Consider the following 22,767-nt stretch of genomic DNA (forward strand, 5'->3'; position numbering starts at 1 on the left):
GAATAATAATAAAAATTTTATTTAATCATGATATGCAATGTTTATGCAAAGATCAGTGACATAGTTGTGCATGCAGAAAGCCCATAGCTATGCACTCCATTTAATACTGTATCATATCCGACATTAAAAATCACACATGTGAATAAAATGTCTTATCTGGCACCCTCCATGCCTTAATGATGAGTTGCAGTCCCAGTTTTTCAACTAGGAATCAATTTATTTGTACAAAAAACAATAGTATGTATTGCAGCTTAGTGGCTGTAAAACTGTAATTAGATCCTAAAATACATTGGGGAGCTCCTCTATATGAAAAAATGAATAACAGAATTTTTTTTAAACTGACACTGTAGAACAATGCTGTAAAACTTTCTTCACATTTTGACTGGTCTTGCTTCTTTACACTGATTAAAGAATTCCACTTCAAATTAAGGCTTTGACTCCTCATGAACCAACCTTATCTTCCTTTGAATGCTTACCAGTCAATTCATACACATTTTCAAAATAATTTTTAGCCTTCCTGGTTATTTACCTGGAGTTTACCTGGAGAGAGTTCCGGGGGTCAACGCCCCCGCGGCCCGGTCTGTGACCAGGCCTCCTGGTGGATCAGAGCCTGATCAACCAGGCTGTTGCTGCTGGCTGCACGCAAACCAACGTACGAGCCACAGCCCGGCTGGTCAGGAACCGACTTTACGTGCTTGTCCAGTGCCAGCTTGAAGACTGCCAGGGGTCTGTTGGTAATCCCCCTTATGTATGCTGGGAGGCAGTTGAACAGTCTCGGGCCCCTGACACTTATTGTATGGTCTCTTAACGTGCTAGTGACACCCCTGCTCTTCATTGGGGGGATGATGCATCGTCTGCCAAGTCTTTTGCTTTCGTAGTGAGTGATTTTCGTGTGCAAGTTCGGTACTAGTCCCTCTAGGATTTTCCAGGTGTATATAATCATGCATCTCTCCCGCCTGTGTTCCAGGGAATACAGGTTCAGGAACCTCAAGCGCTCCCAGTAATTGAGGTGTTTTATCTCTGTTATGCGCGCCGTGAAGGTTCTCTGTACATTTTCTAGGTCAGGAATTTCACCTGCCTTGAAAGGTGCTGTTAGTGTGCAGCAATATTCCAGCCTAGATAGAACAAGTGACCTGAAGAGTGTCATCATGTGCTTGGCCTCCCTAGTTTTGAAGGTTCTCATTATCCATCCTGTCATTTTGCTAGCAGATGCGATTGATACAATGTTATGGTCCTTGAAGGTGAGATCCTCCAACATGCTCACTCCCAGGTCTTTGACGTTGGTGTTTCGCTCTATTTTGTGGCCAGAATTTGTTTTGTACTCTGATGATTTAATTTCCTCGTGTTTACCATATCTGAGTAATTGAAATTTCTCATCATTGAACTTCATATTGTTTTCTGCAGCCCACTGAAAGATTCGGTTGATGTCCGCCTGGAGCCTTGCAGTGTCTGCAATGGAAGACACTGTCATGCAGATTCGGGTGTCATCTGCAAAGGAAGACACGGTGCTGTGGCTGACATCCTTGTCTATGTCGGATATGAGGATGAGGAACAAGATGGGAGCGAGTACTGTGCCTTGTGGAACAGAGCTTTTCACCGTAGCTGCCTCGGACTTTACTCTGTTGACGACTACTCTCTGTGTTCTGTTAGTGAGGAAATTATAGATCCATCGACCGACTTTTCCTGTTATTCCTTTAGCACGCATTTTGTGCGCTATTACGTCATGGTCACACTTGTCGAAGGCTTTTGCAAAGTCTGTATATATTACATCTGCATTCTTTTTATCTTCTAGTGCATTTAGGACTTTGTTGTAGTGATCCAATAGTTGAGACAGACAGGAGCGACCTGTTCTAAACCCATGTTGCCCTGGGTTGTGTAACTGATGGGTTTCTAGATGGGTGGTGATCTTGCTTCTTAGGACCCTTTCAAAGATTTTTATGATATGGGATGTTAGTGCTATCGGTCTGTAGTTCTTTGCTGTTGCTTTACTGCCCCCTTTGTGGAGTGGGGCTATGTCTGTTGCTTTTAGTAACTGTGGGATGACCCCCGTGTCCATGCTCCCTCTCCATAGGATGGAAAAGGCTCGTGATAGGGGCTTCTTGCAGTTCTTGATGAACACGGAGTTCCATGAGTCTGGCCCTGGGGCAGAGTGCATGGGCATGTCATTTATCGCCTGTTCGAAGTCATTTGGCGTCAGGATAACATCGGATAGGCTTGTGTTAACCAAATTCTGTGGCTCTCTCATAAAAAATTCATTTTGATCTTCGACTCTCAGTCTGGTTAGCGGCTTGCTAAAAACTGAGTCATATTGGGACCTGAGTAGCTCACTCATTTCCTTGCTGTCATCTGTGTAGGACCCATCTTGTTTAAGTAGGGGCCCAATACTGGACGTTGTTCTCGACTTTGATTTGGCATAGGAGAAGAAATACTTTGGGTTTCTTTCGATTTCATTTATGGCTTTTAGTTCTTCCCACGATTCCTGACTCCTATAAGATTCCTTTAGCTTAAGTTCGATGCTTGCTATTTCTCTGACCAGTGTCTCCCTACGCATTTCAGATATATTGACCTCTTTTAGCCGCTCTGTTATTCTTTTCCGTCGCCTGTAAAGGGAGCGCCTGTCTCTTTCTATTTTACATCTACTCCTCCTTTTTCTTAGAGGAATAAGCCTTGTGCATACATCGAGTGCCACCAAGTTAATCTGTTCTAGGCATAAGTTGGGGTCTGTGTTCTGTGTTGCTTAGTATATCTTCCCAGCTTATATCGGTTAGGACTTGGTTTACTTGGTCCCACTTTATGTTTTTGTTATTTTAGTTGAATTTGGTGAATGCTCCCTCGTGACTAATCTCATTATGTCAGTCTGGGGCTCCGCGCATACATGTCTGAACCTCAATTATTTTGTGATTTGAGTATATTGTTTTTGATATGGTGACATTTCTTATCAGATCATCATTGTTAGTGAAGATGAGGTCTAGTGTATTCTCCAGTCTAGTAGGCTCTATTATTTGCTGGTTTAAATTGAATTTTGATCTTCGACTCTCAGTCTGGTTAGCGGCTTGCTAAAAACTGAGTCATATTGGGACTTGAGTAGCTCACTCATTTCCTTGCTGTCATCTGTGTAGGACCCATCATGCAACTTTCCCATTTTACTGAGCTGCATAGATCTTCTACTCCTCCTCTTCAATGATTCACCATCACTAACATTATGATGTTGATAACTAATTCTAAAGAGAGTGCAAAAATTATAGGGGGATAAGTCTGCTGAGTATACCTGGTAAAGTGTATGGTAGAGTTATTATTGAAAGAATTAAGAGTAAGACGGAGAATAGGATAGCAGATGAACAAGGAGGCTTTAGGAAAGGTAGGGGGTGTGGGGACCAGGTCTTTACAGTGAAACATACAAGTGAACAGTATTTAGATAAGGCTAAAGAGGTCTTTGTGGCATTTATGGATTTGGAAAAGGCGTATGATAGGGTGGATAGGGGGGTAATGTGGCAGATGTTGCAAGTGTATGGTGTAGGAGGTAGGTTACTGAAAGCAGTGAAGAGTTTTTACGAGGATAGTGAGGCTCAAGTTAGAGTATGTAGGAAAGAGGGAAATTATTTCCCAGTAAAAGTAGGCCTTAGACAAGGATGTGTGATGTCACCGTGGTTGTTTAATATATTTATAGATGGGGTTGTAAGAGAAGTAAATGCGAGGGTCTTGGCAAGAGGCATGGAGTTAAAAGATAAAGAATCACACACAAAGTGGGAGTTGTCACAGCTGCTCTGCTGATGATACTGTGCTCTTGGGAGATTCTGAAGAGAAGTTGCAGAGATTGGTGGATGAATTTGGTAGGGTGTGCAAAAGAAGAAAATTAAAGGTGAATACAGGAAAGAGTAAGGTTATGAGGATAACAAAAAGATTAGGTGATGAAAGATTGGATATCAGATTGGAGGGAGAGAGTATGGAGGAGGTGAACGTATTCAGATATTTGGGAGTGGACATGTCAGCGGATGGGTCTATGAAAGATGAGGTGAATCATAGAACTGATGAGGGGAAAAGAGTGAGTGGTGCACTTAGGAGTCTGTGGAGACAAAGAACTTTGTCCTTGGAGGCAAAGAGGGGAATGTATGAGAGTATAGTTTTACCAATGCTCTTATATGGGTGTGAAGCATGGGTGATGAATGTTGCAGCGAGGAGAAGGCTGGAGGCAGTGGAGATGTCATGTCTGAGAGCAATGTGTGGCGTGAATATAATGCAGAGAATTCGTAGTTTGGAAGTTAGGAGGAGGTGCGGGATTACCAAAACTGTTGTCCAGAGGGCTGAGGAAGGGTTGTTGAGGTGGTTCGGACATGTAGAGAGAATGGAGCGAAACAGAATGACTTCAAGAGTGTATCAGTCTGTAGTGGAGGGAAGGCGGGGTAGGGGTCGGCCTAGGTTGGAGAGAGGGGGTAAAGGAGGTTTTGTGTGCGAGGGGCTTGGACTTCCAGCAGGCATGCGTGAGCGTGTTTGATAGGAGTGAATGGAGACAAATGGTTTTTAATACTTGACGTGCTGTTGGAGTGTGAGCAAAGTAACATTTATGAAGGGATTCAGGGAAACCGGCAGGCCGGACTTGAGTCCTGGAGATGGGAAGTACAGTGCCTGCACTCTGAAGGAGGGGTGTTAATGTTGCAGTTTAAAAACTGTAGTGTAAAGCACCCTTCTGGCAAGACAGTGATGGAGTGAATGATGGTGAAAGTTTTTCTTTTTCGGGCCACCCTGCCTTGGTGGGAATCGGCCAGTGTGATAATAAAAAAAAAAAAAAAAAAAAAAACTAATTCTAACTTTGCTAATAAAGTATGTAGTTTACTTTACACTTAGTAACATTTATCAGTCGTACTGATGTGTAAAGCGCAGTACATATGGAAGGCTGAGTGATGACTGATATATTGATCACAAGTGGTCCCTTGCCATACATACTAATTAGTAATATCAAAGGGGTCTGCAGCAACAGTACCCCCCTCCATTCCCACCCCCCTATACACACACACACACACACACACACACACATTGTATAAATTGTTTAATCTTTCACTCTTCATAATTAACTATAGTGTCATGGTAAATAAGCAATGACAAGTCGAGAGGGTAGAGTTCAAAGCTGATTGGTACATTAAAACATTAAGATGAACAACTCTACAGGTAATGGGATGGCATGAATGAGGTGCAGGTGGATTCTTCAACAGGATCACAATATAGAACCGCTTTAATGTAAACATTCTTAAATTTTTTTGTTTCTTACATGTATCAACAGCATTATCATGAAACTGCAGTGCTATAAAATTATAGAGGGTTTTCAGTACTGTATAAACAAGTTAAAAAAAAAAAAGCACCACAAAGGAGCTTACAGTAGACCCCCAATTTTTGTAATTAATCCGTTCCAGAAGGTCGGCCTAAATCCGAAATGGCAGAAAACCAAAGTAATATTTCCCATAAGAAATAATGTAAATCCAATTAATCCATTTCAGACACCCAAAAATATTAACAAAAAATTAAGTTTTATAGAGAATAACTATAGTGTTGCAGCTCTTCAGTGGTTAGTACATTCATTACTTACCTTAAAATATTTGTAGTCTTAATGCAGGGCGAGAGGCGAGTTGTATTTATTTGTAGGAAGTCAGTGTAGGTAGCCGGTAGATGTAGGTACATGTATGTAGTCCCTCTGCGCTACACCTACCGGCTACCTACACTGCAGAACACAGCCATATTATTACCACTGACAAACCATGTTCACTGAGTTTGTTTCTAACAACTACCTTTAGATGCCATCATAAACAAAGGGAGAATTAATGAATAGTTCATGCCGAGAATTGTAAACAAATGTGTGTCAAGGCCAGTGACTGGGCCAGATGCCAGATTCACAGTTTTCTCTAACGCTCGATCAGACAAAACAATGTTTACCCTCCACCCGACTCACCGCTCGATAGCATATAAACACTGCATGTTTATAGGCTATGTTTATATGCTATGTAACGTGTTTCTTATATAATTTTGAAGAAAATATCATAGATGGATTCATGAAAATATCTACATTAACTTAATACATTTAATGTGCCCAAGAGTAAGTCACGAATGTATGAGCGACCTTGGTGAATGCGTCTGGTACCAATGATTTCTGAGCAGATGCATGAAACCTGGGGGGAAGGGGGGAGGGATTTCACAGAAAAAAGTGCTCGATTTCCGAATAGGCCGATTTCCGCACCAGCCGAAAACCGGGGGTCCACTGTATATATATAGTTATTGCAAAAGTTTATGAAAATATCAAATAACTACAAGAAAATAAGCAGCAGTTTGGGATAATTTCAAGTCATTTTGTTAAGTCACTGGACTCAGACTTTCACAATGGTTTAAGGCAGACACTAATGTCATCCAGATTACATTTCTAATCTGTGAGTTTGTTGTGATTTGCCACAGCATTGCAGCTACAGTACAGTATTATGTATCTGTTAATACTTCCAAGAATCATCACCCCCACAACTTGGATTCAGATCAGTCTTCCTAAACTGGAAAGGAAATAATGGAAGAATAGGACTAATGCGAGTCATGTAGGAGATAAAGACAGTAAATACTGAATGTACATATGTGGAATTTTGTAAGATTTACCTAGCTTGTATATTCATGACAAAAAAAAAAAAAAGTATTGTAAATACTGCACCAGCAAATCTGCTAGTATGCAACATTTTTAACAGGCTTCAATTTCACACTTGCATGACAGGATAGTAGTGCTTCTATGGGTAATTGTTGTTTACTAGCCTACTACTGTTTGTATTTTCTTTAACCCTTTGACTGTCGCGGCCGTATATATACGTTTGTGAGGTACCGTGTTTGACGTATATATACTCATAAATTCTAGCGGCTTCAAATCAGGCAGGAGAAAGCTAGTAGGCCCACATGTGAGAGAATGGGTCTGTGTGGTCAGTGTGCACCACATAAAAAAAATCCTGGAGCACGCAGTGCATAATGAGAAAAAAAAAACTCCGACCGTTTTTTTTAATTAAAATGCCGATTTTGTGGTCTATTTTCGTATAGTATTTGTGGTTGTATTCTCGTTTTCATGGTCTCATTTGATAGAATGGAAACTATATTATAGAAATGGAGGTGATTTTGATTAATTTTACTATAAAAAGAACCTGGAAATGGAGCACAAAGTACAGGAAATGTTTGATTTTTGCCGATGTTCAAAAGTAAACAAATGATGTCATTGTCCAATAAATGTCCAAATAGCCATTCTAATACGCAGTCATGAATGGGTTGATGTAATTTTTACAATTGTTACAGTATTGCAGTAGTCTGCATAACAGTAAATCTTCTATTTTTTGTTTGAATAAAATTTCAAAATAAAAAGCAAGAGTAATATCACAGGGACCTGGAGACATGACTGATGAACAAAGAAAATCTTATTTTAGAGCCAGGAATGTCTGCATTGTTCATTCTGGACCTTATTTTGAAATTGTCGTATTTTTTAATTTTCGTGAAATTGGCCAAATTGCAAATTTCTGACCATGTTATTGGGTAGTTGAAATCGGTAAATGGGCAGTTTCTTGTGCTCAATCGATAGAAAAAATAGAGTTCTGAAGAAATAGTTATGTGTTTGGTTGACTGGAATAACGGAATTAGCTGAAAATAGGGCTCAAAGTGGGCGAAATTGCCGATTTTTAAATATCGCCGAAGTCGCTAACTTCGCGAGAGCGTAATTCCGTCAGTTTTCCATCAAATTTCGTTTTTTTGGTGTCTTTACAATCGGGAAAAGATTCTCTATCATTTCATAAGAAAAAATAATTTTTTTTTTCGAATATTTTGCGACACCAGGAGCAACTTCAGGATTGGGCCCTTCGACAGTCAAAGGGTTAAAAATGAAGTGGGAAGTTTTCAGATTATGTTGTTTTACCATAAGACTGCAATGTTAAATAGCTGCCAAACTGTCATTTAATAAGTATAGTACAGAGGTCCCTCGTTTATCATCATTAATCCGTTCCTGGAAGTGCGATGATTATCAAAAAAGACTATTTTCAAATCAATTTTCCCCATAAGTAATAATGTAAATACAATTAATCTGTTCCTGACACCCAGAAGTATTAAAACAAAAAATTTTTTTTACATGAAATATAGATGTAGTACATAAACAATACAATGGGACATGATGAATGAAACATTAACAGCATAACACTTACCTTTATTGGCAATTCTTCTTAGTGTATGGAAGACTGGAGGAGGAGAGATGGGATTAGTTACTGTTTGGAAGGGGAAACCCCTTCCATCAACACCTTAGGTACCAAGTCCTTTTCTGGGGTTACTTTTCTCTTGTTTCTTAATGCCACTAGGACCAGCTTGAGTCACTGGAGTCCTGTCTCGCAAAGAAAGTGTCCAGAGAGCTCTGTTTCTGACGTCTCTTTAAAACTTCCCTAAAATGGGCCAAGACTCTGTCACTGTACAAGTTGCTGATATGGCTTGCAACATCCTTCTCAGGGTGATGTTTCTCCATAAATCTTTCTATCCTACTAGACAAGTATCTTCACCAGGTGCCAGATCAACCAGGCTGTGATGGATATGTGGGGCAGCGGGCCTCCAGCAGCAACAGCCTGGTTGACCAGACGAGCCTGGCCCATGGCCGGGCTCAGCGAGTTTACCTGGAGAGAGTTCCGGGGGTCAACGCCCCCGTGGCCCGGTCTGAGACCAGGCCTCCTGGTGGATCAGAGCCTGATCAACCAGGCTGTTGCTGCTGGCTGCACGCAAACCAACATACGAGCCACAGCCCGGCTGATCCTTAATTTAATTTCTGAAGAAGGCACCTTCTTCCATCTCTCTTCCTCCTTCTCGTTTATCAACACCAATAATAACTTCTCAACCTCTTCGAGTACTGGTGATCTCATTTTTGTCAGCATATTTACCCCCTTTGCAACAACAGCTTCCTTGATTTCCTTTTTCTTGGCCACGATGGAAGATATGGTTGTACGGGATTTGTTATACCTCCTGGCCAGTTCGCCACACGTACGCCACTTTCATATTATTCAATGATGTTTTTCTTAAATTCAATTGTATTTCTCACCTTCTTTACCAAAGGCTTGGCACTAGGAGCTTTCTTTGGAGCCATGGTAGCTTATTTAGCACTTGCAAGCACTAAAATGAATGGAACATTATGAAATATTTCGTATGAACACGTGAGGGGACTGTCGCTCACTGGTAAACAATGGCACACTGGCTGGGAAGGGAGACCAAGGCGGCTCAGAGCCGTGAGTACGCGTCCAGGACGAGCGACGATTAGCGAGTCAACTGACCATTTGCGAGCCAATGTTTGGACTAAAATAGCGCGACGATTTCCGAAAAGGACGACTATCGAGCCCGACTATTATTGAGGGACCACTGTACTTGGAGGATGTTCTAGGAGTCAATGTACCTGCAGCCCGGTCCACGACCAGGCCTCATGATGGATTGGGCCTGATCAACCAGGCTGCTACTGATGGCCACATACAAACCACAGCCTGGTTGGTCAGGTACCGACTTTAGGTGCTTGTCCAGCTCCCTCTTGACGACAGTCAGGGGTCTGTTCGTAATCCCCCGTTATGTATGTTGGGAGGCAGTTGAAAAATCTTGGGCCCCAGACAATGTGTTTTCTTAGTGTACTCAATGGCAATAAGTCACTGTCTGACTTTTTTTTGGATTTCCTAGGTTCTCTATACATATGCTGCTATGTATGATAATCTATGTAACTGTATTTGTGTATACCTGAATAAACTTACTTATACTGGGGGATGTAGCACTGCCTGCCAAGTTTATTTCTTTCATAGGAGTGATTTCTGTGTGCATATCTGGGACTAGTTCCTCTAGGATTTTCTAATGTACATTATCAAGCATCTTTCTCACCAGTGTTCCACGGAATACAGGTCAAGGGACTTCAACCGTTCCCAGTAATTTAGGTGTTTAATTGTACTTATACATGCAGTGAAAGTTCTCTGTATATTCTCCAGGTCTGCAATTTTGCCTGCCCTGGAAGAGGCCATTAGTGTACAGCAATGCTCCAGCCAAGAGAGAACAAGCAATCTGAAGTGAGTCATCACTGGCTTGGCATCCCTAGTTTTGAAAGTTCTCATTATCAATCCTATCATTTTACTAGCAGAGGTGGTAGATATACTGCTGTGATCTTTGAAAGTGAGATTCTATGACAATATCACTCCCACTTCCTTTACATTAGTTTTTTGCTCTATTTTGTGGTTGGAATTTGTTTTATACTCCGATCCGGTTTTTATTTCCTCGAGTTTTCCATAGAAGAGTAACTGAAATTTGCCTTCACTGAAATTCATATTGTTTTCCAAGGCCCATTTAATGACTTGGTTAATGTCCACTTGGAGATTTTGCAGGGTCCTCTAGGGACGGCACTGTTATGCAAATTCTGGTATCTTCAGGACACATTTCTGTATGTCAAATATGAGGACAAGGAAAAGGATGGGAGAGAGTACAGTAGAACTCCCATATTCACAGGTGTGAAGCAGCCTGTTAAAATTTTCTAGTAAGGTTTCTTTCAAATATGTACAGCAATACAACTTTGTAAACATTTGGGTGACACTCTATAAAGATATTTTACTAAAATTGGCCAGTGATTAAGTCGTCTTTTTAGTGGGATATTTTTGCTGGCAAGTTTTGGGCTAGCAAAGCGACTTTCAAAACCACATTGTCTATAAAAGAGTACTAAAATATATATTAAAAAAAAAATTCCTTTAATATGAAGAGTGCACAATTATTATGCAGTAACAGTAATAAAAAGAGAATAAACTACTTGAAGCTTACATCACGACAAGGATAATTATAGGTACAATATCACTATCGGGGGGTTGTGGAGGCTCTTTATCTTCCTGTTCTAGTACTTAATGAGACCTGGTATACTGAAGGTTAACTTCACTTGTGCTCTTACCACCTTATCACTACCATCAATATCTTCTCAAAGATTACACTTTCGGAATACTGTACAGGAGGGCCCTGCTCATACAGCAGGTTAGGTTCCAGGCTACTGCTGTAAAGCAAAAATAGTTGTCAAGTGAAACTGCTTTTTTTTTTTTTTTTAACTTTCAAATGCATATACAAGCCTGATAACATGTTTGCAATATCATATATTAAGTGAGCAATAGAGCTGGGCCTAAAAAATGCACATACAGTACACCACATTACTTACTTTAAGATATTTTCATCCTTAGCTTAGAGTGGTGAATACATCTGTTGTAGGAAGGCTGAATAAATGAAGAATGGGTATAACTGAAGACCGTTGCATTAGTGAAATGCTGTAAAAGGGAAGCGCTGTAAATCTGGGCACTCCTGTGTATGCATTTTATACAAATCTGTTACTTTGCTCAAATTATTTATAAAGGAGGCTTCTGTAACATGCATGTCACTTCAAATTTGTTGTATCTGGTTGAGTTTTGTTATCAATGTACAGTACATAAAGTAGTGCTATCAAGTACAGTACAATATGCATTACACTTTACTCTGAAATTATATTTTATTTTCCTTTGAAGACATATTTTCATGAAAATAAAAATAAATTTTTATACATTTTCATTTACAGTATACACAAAAATTCTGGAGCTACAAATCAAGGGCAGAAATCTAAAATGCATTTTAAACCTTTATATACTTTGATATTTAAAGAGTGGATAATGTATTATTTTTACTTTATGATGGTGACATTTTTTGCCAGACTAAGTTATCAGCTTGTGATTGAATACTCTATGTTAAAGTTGATAAAGACACAAACAGCAATTGGAAATCTAATGAAGACTGTTCCATCTGCACAGAAATAAGTCACTTTGACTACTTTTGGGTTATCCTAGTTAATTTTCACATGTCACTTTGTATGATAATTGTACTTATGTGTACCTGTACCTAAACAGACTTACTTTCTTTCCTATCATGATTTGATAAAGCCTCCAGAACAGGCAAAACACAACCTTAACCCTTTCACTGTTGGGACTCCAAAAAAAAAAAAATCTTTAAAAACAAGGCCTTAAAAAAAAAAAAAAAAAAAACTTTTCAAGGGGGATTACCAACAGACCCCTGGCAGTCTTCAAGCTGGCACTGGACAAGCACCTAAAGTCGGTTCCTGACCAGCCGGGCTGTGGCTCGTAAGTTAGTTTGCGTGCAGCCAGCAGTAACAGCCTGGTTGATCAGGCTCTGATCCACCAGGAGACTGGGCCGCGGGGGCATTGACCCCCGGAACTCTCTCCAGGTAAACTCCAGTGGTAATAAGAGAAAAGAAAAGATTTTTCCATTGTAATTACCACGGTATTGAGGCATGAAACTGAAGGTCATTGACCCGCTGATGGCAACATTTGGCAACTGCCGTATGCTCTATTAATTTATTATTATTTTTGCACTGTTGTCTGGATTTTTCTAATCCTTTTTACATTTTCCAGTAACTGTTATGCCCCATGATGCCCATATAACTTACAATAAATGTATGGCCACCCACTGTATTCATACAATGCAATACCCACACTAACAGTGTCATCAGTACATTGTTTACAAAACACACATACATGACAACAAAAACATACAGTAGGACCCTCATATCTGGGGGTCATGTATCCGCGGTTTCAGTTATCCATAAATAACCCTTAATCTTGCTTGATAATGGCCTCAAAGTGCAAAAATAGTGTTAGTGGAAATTCTTCAAAGCCTAAGAGAAGCTGTGTAGCACTTCCCATCAGTGAAAAAGTAATAATTCTCTACTTATTGTCAATAATTTTTCAATTAAATTTTATAAAAGGTACGTATAGGACTTATGTACAGGGTTTGCTACTACCCGCAGTTTCAGCATCTGTGGAAGGTCCCTGGAATGCATCCCACGTGAATACGGGGGTCCTACCATATGTCCAAAAGCTTCACAAAGGTACTGTTCTAATATATATTTTTTTCAACAAGCTAGCCATCTCCCACTGAGGTAGGGTGACCCAAAAAAGAAGAAACACTTTCACCCTCATTTGCACCATCACTGTCTTGCCAGAGCGGTGCCAATGCTCCAGTTCAAAACTGCAAATATCCCCACCCCAATGGTCACAGTCCCAAAACTGTTGCAGTCTGTGGAAGTCCATGAAACACAGCTTTATACACATCAATGTTTTACACCCTCTACACAAGGTGCATGCCTCTGAGATTTACTGGGTGCCTTGTGTAGGCACAGACATATCCCTTCTGAGCCCATTTCTTCTTGTGTGTAGCAGGAAGTGTTGTTAGGAGGTGGCTACCATGCTTCAAATAAGAGGGTATCTGGTGATCAGTACAGCAGTGCATGTCTCGATACTGAGGGTGTGACCACCTGAAAATGACTATGTCAATCTAACTTTTTTGTGTTTTCCAAGGTAATTTACACATGTTGTTATGTATAATAATTATACTTGTCTACCTATGCCTAAATAAACTTATTTGATAAAGATAAGATACATGACCAATAAACAGGTATCTTTGTTCTGTTTTCCCTACACGGTAACTTCATCAGTCGAGTACAAAGTTGATTAATATCCAGACAACAGAAGCAGTGACGAGGTAGTTTATGTAATTAGTAAGCAAGTTTATTTAGCCACAGCTACACGTGTGTGTAAGCACATGAAAGCACTCAGGTTTTATTTCCTATTTTCACTAATATTTTTTTTCATATTTGCAGTCATGCATTTTATTGTGATTTCTTCCACACATGTACAAATATCATACATAGTGTAAATTACTTTGAATCTTGGGTTATCCTAGGTAATTTATACTATGTATGATAACTGTACTTATGTGTATCTGTGCCTAAATAAACTTACTTTTGCCCCGAGGCCTGGTGGCTAAAGTTGTCGCTTCACATGGCGAGGGCCTGGGTTCGATTCCCAGCCAGGGCAGAAACATTGGGAGTGTTTCTTTACACCAGTTGTCTATGTTCACCCATCAGTAAAATGGGTACCTGGGTGTTAGTCGACTGGTGTGGGTCGCATCCTGGGACAAAACTGACATAATCTGCAGGAAATACTCTGCATAACAAGTGGCTTTCTATATGTCATTAATGTCTGCTAGGCTTGTATACCTTGTACAAGTACTTGTAGTAAATAAAGATATTATTATACTTGACAATCACATCTTTACCTCGCCACTGTTTCTGTCGTCTGTCTGTCACCTCTGTATTCGACTACCTGGAGTTAATGGTGCAGGACAAAAAGAATAGAGATATACCTAACTGTTGGCCATTAGAACAAATGGAATAGATACCTAACTGTTGGTGATTGGGACAAACGGAATAAAGATACCTAACTGTTGGTTACTGGGACAAATGGAATAAAGATACCTAACTGTTGATTACTGGGACAAACAGAATAAAGGTACCTAACTGTTGGTCAAAGGGACAAGCAGAATAAAGATACCTAACTGTTGGTCATTGGGACAAACGGAAAAAAGATACCTAACTGTTGGTTACTGGGACAGAATAAAGGCACCTAACTGTTGGTCATTGGGACAAACGGAATAAAGATACCTAACTGTTGGTCAATGGGACAAACGGAATAAAGATACCTAACTGTTGGTCACTGGGACAAACGGAATAAAGATACCTAACTGTTGGTCACTGGGACAAACAGAATAAAGATACTTAACTGTTGGTCACTGGGACAAACAAAATAAAGATACTTAACTGTTGGTCACTGGGACAAACGGAATAAAGATACCGAACTGTTGGTTACTGGGACAAACAAAATAAAGATACTTAACTGTTGGTCACTGGGACAAACGGAATAAAGATACCTAACTGTTGGTTACTGGGACAAACAGAATAATGGTACCTAACTGTTGGTCACTGGGACAAACAAAATAAAGATACTTAACTGTTGGTCACTGGGACAAACAGAATAAAGATACTTAACTGTTGGTTACGTATTTTATCTTCATTAAGTCTGCTTAACAGTACTTTATATCATTAGTAAATTAGTATTCTTAATTTAACCTTTGATAACCTACAGAAGAATGTAAGCTTAATTCAGATTATCTACACATTTTACAAATAGCATTATAAATACAAAGCCTCCAATAAGTAAATAAATGTTACATTCAAACACTGGTGTTAAATTATACACAATTTAACCCGGGACGAGAGGAGACATCCCCCCACCTCCCCCATTAACACTATTTACCTCGCTCATTTAACCTCAAGCCCACGTGCACCAACTCACACCACTTAAAACACGTCACCTGATCTTCGGAGACACGTCGTGTACGCGTTGAAATGACGTATTGGGATAAAAAAAATGGATATTAAGTTACCTTGAGGATAAATGAGCGTGTTGGAGATGATCATCTGCAACACTGTTTACACCGCCACGCTGCCACCAACACTAACACAAACTATCTTACAAACACTCGATTTTAATATCTAACATTACATTTTGTTAGGATTTTTTTTTTAATTCTGATGGTTAGCCACTCAGGATAATCCCCTTAAAGTGCGTCATCCGGGATTGTGCCAATATAGAGGAAGAATTAGGTTTAGTATGCCCGAAACGCCTAGGTATGCTAGTGGCCTAATTTGTAATTAATATTTTAGAATTTGTAAATCACACATTGTAAGCTTTACAAAGAAATAAACATGTTCATTTTCATTGGGGTCCTTTAAGTATCATCCCAAGGTTTCCAATGGAAATAAGTCACTGACCTTTTATTGGGTTATTCTAAACAATTTACACTATATATAACTGTACTTATGTGTACCTGTGCCTACATATACTTAATTCCCTGGATGCCGCTCCCTAAGTCCACTAAAACTCAGGTACCTACTTACTGTAACCAGACATTAACATATAAATAGTTCATTACTACTAACTTGCTTAGCTATCAAAACTTTGAGGCCCAGTACCTAGATCCACTACATGCCTCTAATATTTTGACCACCACCCATTAGATTAGTATTATGCTATTAAACTGATTTTATATGTACTCTCATTCAATTAATTTACAGTAAATGTGTACTTAATAATTGATAACCATTCCAAATGTATATGTGAATTGGCTTTCTCTTTCACATTTAGGAGTGGTGAGTTTACAGTAAGGTTTAAAGATTTTATTTCTTTGCATAGTTTACAATGTATAATTACAATTTTGATTTGCAAAGTACAAAGGAAGCCACTATCATGCAGGGGAATTTCGGGTATCTAACAGATAGGTCAATAGACATCGCAAGGACTCCAATGGAAGTGATTCACTTTGACTTTTGGGGTTATCCTAGGTAATTTACACATTTTATTATGGAAGACAACTGTAAAAATATAAAAATTGTGTATATATTCGTAAATAAACTGGCTTACAAAAAAGTAAACGAACACTCCTGCCAGACGTTAAATTAGATTTATCGCTTTCACAAACCCGATATTTAACTTCAATCATATTATGCGCAATTTTATTACAGGCATACGGTGATGACAAATTATTCCTACAAACTGAATTTATACATCGTGAAACTACTTTCACCTTCACGAACCATTGTTGAAGGTTAGAGCAAGACGTTGACGCTACACACATCACGCTCGATGGAGTATAGGTCATAGAGGAAGAACTATGAAAAAAAAAAAAAAGTAGCAATGAAATCTTTCAGGGTGAGCTGGGAGGGAAGGGGAGACTTGAATCAGGTGATGAGGGTATGATTATATTACTGATAAACAATACCGTCAAATAGATGATAAGATGTGTGCAACTGGAATGGAAATAAAGGACCAAAATGGAAACAAGTCACTCGGTGACTTTTTTGGGTTATCCTAGGTGTTTACACATATATAGATTATCATACATAGCAGCATAACTGTATTTGTGTATACCCGAATATACTTACTAATCAATGACTTTTATTTTGAGTTATCCAAGGTAATTTACACATATGCTAACAGTACAGAATGGGTCACATAACCAGAGACCAAACAAAACGTTACTCGTCAATCCTAACCAGCCTGATAAGAAGGGCAAAAAAATTGTATTATGAGAACAGATTATCCAACTTACGAGGTGATATAAAAAAGACCTGGAAAACACTATCTGAAATTCTGGGAACAAAAAAGATATCACGAAATAGCGAAATAAAATTAGCAAAATCAGATGAACCCCAACTCCCACCAACAGAAACAGCAAACAGACTCAATGATTTCTTCTCCACTATAGGACAAAACCTTGCCCATAAAATCCCAAGCTCAGATACCCCACCAAATAACTACCTCACCGGCAACTACCCGAACACACTGTTCCTAGCTCCGACTAACCCATACGAAGTCTCCCTTATTATCAATGCACTAAAAAACAAGGCAGGAGATTTAAGTACCTTACCACCCTTTATATATAAAAAAGTGTCACAAGTGCTATCTCCAATCATTGCAACACTCTTTAACAAATCCATTGAATCCTCCACCTTCCCTACAGTACTCAAAATAGCAAGGGTCACCCCGATCCACAAAGGAGGAGACCAAACAGAGTTGAATAACTATAGGCCAATATCCAACTTACACCCTCTCTCAAAAATCTTTGAAAAACTAATTCACAAACGAATCTACTCCTACCTTATCTCCCAAAACATACTCAACCCCTGCCAATTTGGATTCAGGCCTAATAAAAATACTAATGATGCTATTATACACATGCTAGAACATATATACACTGCAATAGAAAAAAAAGAAGTCCCACTGGGGATCTTCATTGACTTACGTAAAGCTTTTGATACAGTTGACCATGACTTGCTCCACGTAAAATTGTCACACTATGGTATAAGAGGGCACTCCCTCAATTACCTCAAGTCATACCTCAGCAACAGAAGCCAATATGTGTACGCAAATGGGGCAAACTCTTCTGCGCAACCAATTACAGTTGGTGTCCCACAGGGAAGTGTCCTTGGCCCTCTTCTCTTTCTCCTATACATAAATGACCTTCCAAATGCTTCGCAATTACTCAAACCCACACTATTTGCAGATGACACTACATACGTCTTCTCTCACCCGAGCCCAGTCACACTAGCCAATACTGTAAATACCGAATTACAGAAAATATCTACCTGGATGAGGACTAACAAACTTACACTAAACATTGACAAAACCTACTTCATTCAGTTTGGTAACAGAGCTACAGATGTCCCTCTTAACATAATGATAAACGGATCACCTATCACAAAGCTAACAGAGGGAAAATTCTTAGGAATCCACCTTGATAATAGACTCAAATTTCATACACATATACAACAAATTTCTAAGAAAATTTCCAAGACTGTAGGCATACTATCGAAGATACGGTACTATGTTCCACAGTCAGCCCTCCTGGCCCTATATCACTCTCTTATTTACCCCTATCTCACCTATGGAATTTGTGCATGGGGCTCAACAACAGTTAACCATCTCAGACCACTAATTACCCAACAAAAGGCTGCAGTTAGAATGATAACAAATTCTCACTACAGGCAGCACACTCCACCAATATTCAATACACTAAACCTACTCACCATACAAAACATCCATACTTATTACTGCACCTATTACATACATAGAACACTTAACTCTGATATTAACCCTCCCCTCAAACATCTCCTTGCCAACCTCAACAGAACACATGACCATAACACAAGGCACAGATCACTCTTTGATGTTCCTCGTGTTCATCTCACACTATGCAAAAACTCAATGCACATAAAAGGCCCTAAAATCTGGAATTCATTACCTGTAAATATAAAAGAAACACTACCTGTTTATAAATTCAAGTCTCTACTCAAAGATCACTTACTCACCCAAAACCAAATAAATACTGAATAACTGAACCTTATAAATTGTATATCTTAAATGTTTCTCACAATTATATCACATAAATGTTAAACCTAAAACCCAATCTAACTTTATTATTTTTTAAATACACTACCTAACAGAATCCTTCATATGACCTGTCTTTGTAATACTCACTTGTGCTTTATAGTAATCTGTTTACATTAATGTTTTATCACTGACTTCATCATTGCTTAGTTAATCTTAAGTTAATTTTAAGCCAGCCCGTAATGCTATGCATAGTATAAGTGGCTTTGGCATACTGCTCTTATCTGTATTTTTTTGTACCTCTGTATGTGTGCACAAATTTATAATAAAAAAATAAATAAATAAAAAACCATACCACGGTGTCATTACTATTTCCTGAGTCATGCGTTTCACATATGCTGCTATGTATGGTAATTTATGTAACTATTTATGTGCACCTGAATATACTCACTCACGTTCATTGTTCTAGCATTCCGCCTGCTCAGTAGGCTTCTTCAGGGGAATGTAAAAGTAAGTTTATTCAGGTATACACAAATACATTTACATAGATTATCATACACAGCAGCAGATGTGTAGAGAACCTGGGATAACCCAAACAAGTCAGAGTGACTTATTTCCATTGGGGTCGTTTATTTCCATCGGGGCCCTTTTATTTCCATTGGTGACAATCTCACCTTTGGATTCGATAAGATATTATTATAAAAAAGAAGCGCTAAACCTACTAGGGGTCATACGATAGGATAGGTCCACTGAGAGCCAGGGGTGGATCAAGGGAAAGGCCATGACCGCCATGGCTCACTCAGATTTTTTTTTTCTAACAAAAATCTTTTTGATTTGTACTGATTGTTATTACCAATTAATTTGTTTGGTCAGTAATATGAAAATGAACGTTTCTAGAAATTTAAAACCACCAGAATACATCACTTTTCGAAGCCTGGTGATGGACCGGGCCGCGCGGGTAGTGACCCCTGGACCACCCTCCAGGTGGCGACCCCTGGACCACCCTCCAGGTGGCGACCCCTGGACCACCCTCCAGGTGGCGACCCCTGGACCACCCTCCAGGTGGCGACCCCTGGGCCACCCTCCAGGTGGCGACCCCTGGACCACCCTCCAGGTGGCGACCCCTGGACCACCCTCCAGGTGGCGACCCCTGGACCACCCTCTAGGTGGCGACCCCTGGACCACCCTCCAGGTGGCGACCCCTGCACCACCCTCCAGGTGGCGACCCCTGGGCCACCCTCCAGATGGCAAGGATGGCCCTTCCCTTCCCCTGAACAATTCCTGGATCCATCCCTGTCAAGAGCCCCTCCTTGACGCCCGTAAAGCAATACCTGGGATGTCCTAAAATACAGTGAACTTTATTCAGGATCACTAAATGCGATTTTACAAATATACATCTATGCAATGGTAAGTATGTAAGTTTATTTAGGTACGGATACACACAAGTACAATTATCACACTGTAAATTGCCCAACACCCTTCACCCCCCCCCCCCAAAAGTTACTTATTTCCATTGAGGGTCCTTGTAATATTATTTAAACCTTGAAAGTTAAAACGGCTAAGTAACTCAATGTGTGAAAATCAGTAACAATAAACAATTATTGTAGACAGATAAAGACATGCACAGTTTAATACACAAGCAACGTCGCCACGAGGAACTTCTTCAGGTCACTTATAACGAAACATTGTCCCAATAAGGGTCTTGAACTGCGTACCTGTCGGTCTACATACTGTCTGTACACCACACAGGTTCTCCAGCTCTGTTAGACACTCACACTGATAGCCAGTCACGGTGACAATGATTAGAATAACAAAAGAAAGTCTATGACTTACTTGTATTTAGGCTCTCTAGTGTTTGTCTCTTAATTAGACACTAATGTACACCATCTTTGTATTCAATACAATTATACTAAACGTGTTACAAAAAATGTAACAAGTTCATTTCTCTTTTAAGCAAATACTGTGTATACCTGGAATGTGCTGCTCCCTATTCTATATGATAGTTACACTGTGGTAACAAAAGCTAGCTAAGTTTCTTTGTCATATTCCATCAGGCAGGATGGGTTCATAAACGTTGAAGAAATCTGTCAGCCTGAGCTGGTAGTAGGACAATGAGGATATAGTCAAGTGTGTTACCATTTGGTCCAAGGCACATGTCGATTAGACACTAGGCCTGTTGTATGTGCATGCGTGTATATATATATATATATATATATATATATATATATATATATATATATATATATATATATATATATATATATATATATATATCTTTTCTTTCAACACACCTGCCGTATCCCACCGAGGCAGGGTGGCCCAAAAGAAAAAACAAAAGTTTCTCCTTTTACATTTAGTAATATATACAGGAGAAGGGGTTACTAGCCCCTTGCTCCTGGCATTTTAGTCGCCTCTTACAACACGCATGGCTTACTGAGGAAGAATTCTGTTCCACTTCCCCATGGAGATAAGAGGAAATAAACAAGAACAAGAACTAGAAAGAAAAAAGAAAACCCAGAGGGGTATGTATATATATATGCTTGTACATGTATGTGTAGTGTGACCTAAGTGTAAGTAAAAGTAGCAAGACGTACCTGAAATCTTGCATGTTTATGAAACAGAAAAAAGGACACCAGCAATCCTACCATCATGTAAAACAATTACAGGCTTTCGTTTTACACTCACTTGGCAGGACGGTAGTACCTCCCTGGGCGGTTGCTGTTTACCAACCTACTACTATATTACACACACAGGTATATAGTGTGCGCTCTATGTGCTTGCAGTGCCCTCTATATGTTTATATGGTTACAGGGGTCGATTTGCAGAGCCTGGTTCCGCCTCTTCACGGTACTCACCTAGTTGAAGATTGAGACACTTATGCAGCATATGGGAATCTTTATTCAGGAAACGTTTCGCCACACAGTGGCTTCATCAGTCCAATACAAAGAGGAAGGCGTAAGGAAAGGAGGAGTATGAGGTAATCAGTCCCTCAGCCTGGAGTCGATGTGTTCAGTCCATCAATCTTGTAAAATGTACAGCATAAGGCCGTAGACGTGGCTTATATACTGTAGTGAGGTGACTTGAAGCAGACGGAGGCGGGATCCTTTCCTTACGCCTTCCTCTTTGTATTGGACTGATGAAGCCACTGTGTGGCGAAACGTTTCCTGAATAAAGATTCCCATATGCTGCATAAGTGTCTCAATCTTCAACTTGTCGGTTTTTCAAACCATTCATCACAACTGTCAGACACTGCAGCATCATGGGATCTTCTTACAAAGAATTCTTCAACGCTTGTTCAACCTTTGGACAAAGACCTACTTCGACTAGTGGATGATACCACTATGATCCCGCCTCCGTCTGCTTCAAGTCACCTCACTACAGTATATAAGCCACGTCTACGGCCTTATGCTGTACATTTTACAAGATTGATGGACTGAACACATCGACTCCAGGCTGAGGGACTGATTACCTCATACTCCTCCTTTCCTTACGCCTTCCTCTTTGTATTGGACTGATGAAGCCACTGTGTGGCGAAACGTTTCCTGAATAAAGATTCCCATATGCTGCATAAGTGTCTCAATCTTCAACTTGTCGGTTTTTCAAACCATTCATCACACTCGCCTAGTTGTTGAGGTTGCAGGGGTCGAGTCCTAGCTCCTGGCCCCGCCTCTTCACCGGTTGCTACTGGGTCCTCTCTCTCCCTTTGTGTGTGTACGCATTTCATGTGCATATAATACGCGTACTCTCAATTCTTAATACATGTACAAGCCTGGTGGCTAAAGCTCCCGCTTCACACACGGAGGGCCCGGGTTCGATTCCCGGCGGATGGAAACATTTCGACACGTTTTCTTACACCTGTTGTCCTGTTCACCTAGCAGCAAATAGGTACCTGGGTCTTAGTCGACTGGTGTGGGTCGCATCCTGGGGGACAAGATTGAGGACCCCAATGGAAATAAGTTAGACAGTCCTC

General features: G+C 39.9%; 1 protein-coding gene across 6 annotated transcripts in view; it reads right to left on the minus strand.

Moving 5' to 3' along the window:
- The window catches only part of LOC128697408 (2-acylglycerol O-acyltransferase 1), a 126,793-nt gene that overhangs the window by 37,533 nt on the left and 66,493 nt on the right, over positions 1-22,767 (minus strand). For 2 of the 6 annotated variants that reach the window (XM_053789027.2, XM_053789028.2), the window contains exon 1: positions 15,295-15,423. The exons of 3 other annotated variants lie outside the window; for them this stretch is intronic. In XM_053789027.2, the coding sequence (XP_053645002.1) occupies positions 15,295-15,328 (34 nt within the window). In that variant the 5' untranslated portion in view covers positions 15,329-15,423. Of the gene's footprint in view, positions 1-11,185; positions 11,208-15,294; positions 15,424-22,767 lie in introns of those variants that run through there. One more of the 6 variants, XM_070094200.1, reaches the window with a different exon arrangement.

Source organism: Cherax quadricarinatus, chromosome 44 (assembly GCF_038502225.1).
Source record: "Cherax quadricarinatus isolate ZL_2023a chromosome 44, ASM3850222v1, whole genome shotgun sequence".
Lineage (NCBI taxonomy): Eukaryota > Metazoa > Arthropoda > Malacostraca > Decapoda > Parastacidae > Cherax > Cherax quadricarinatus.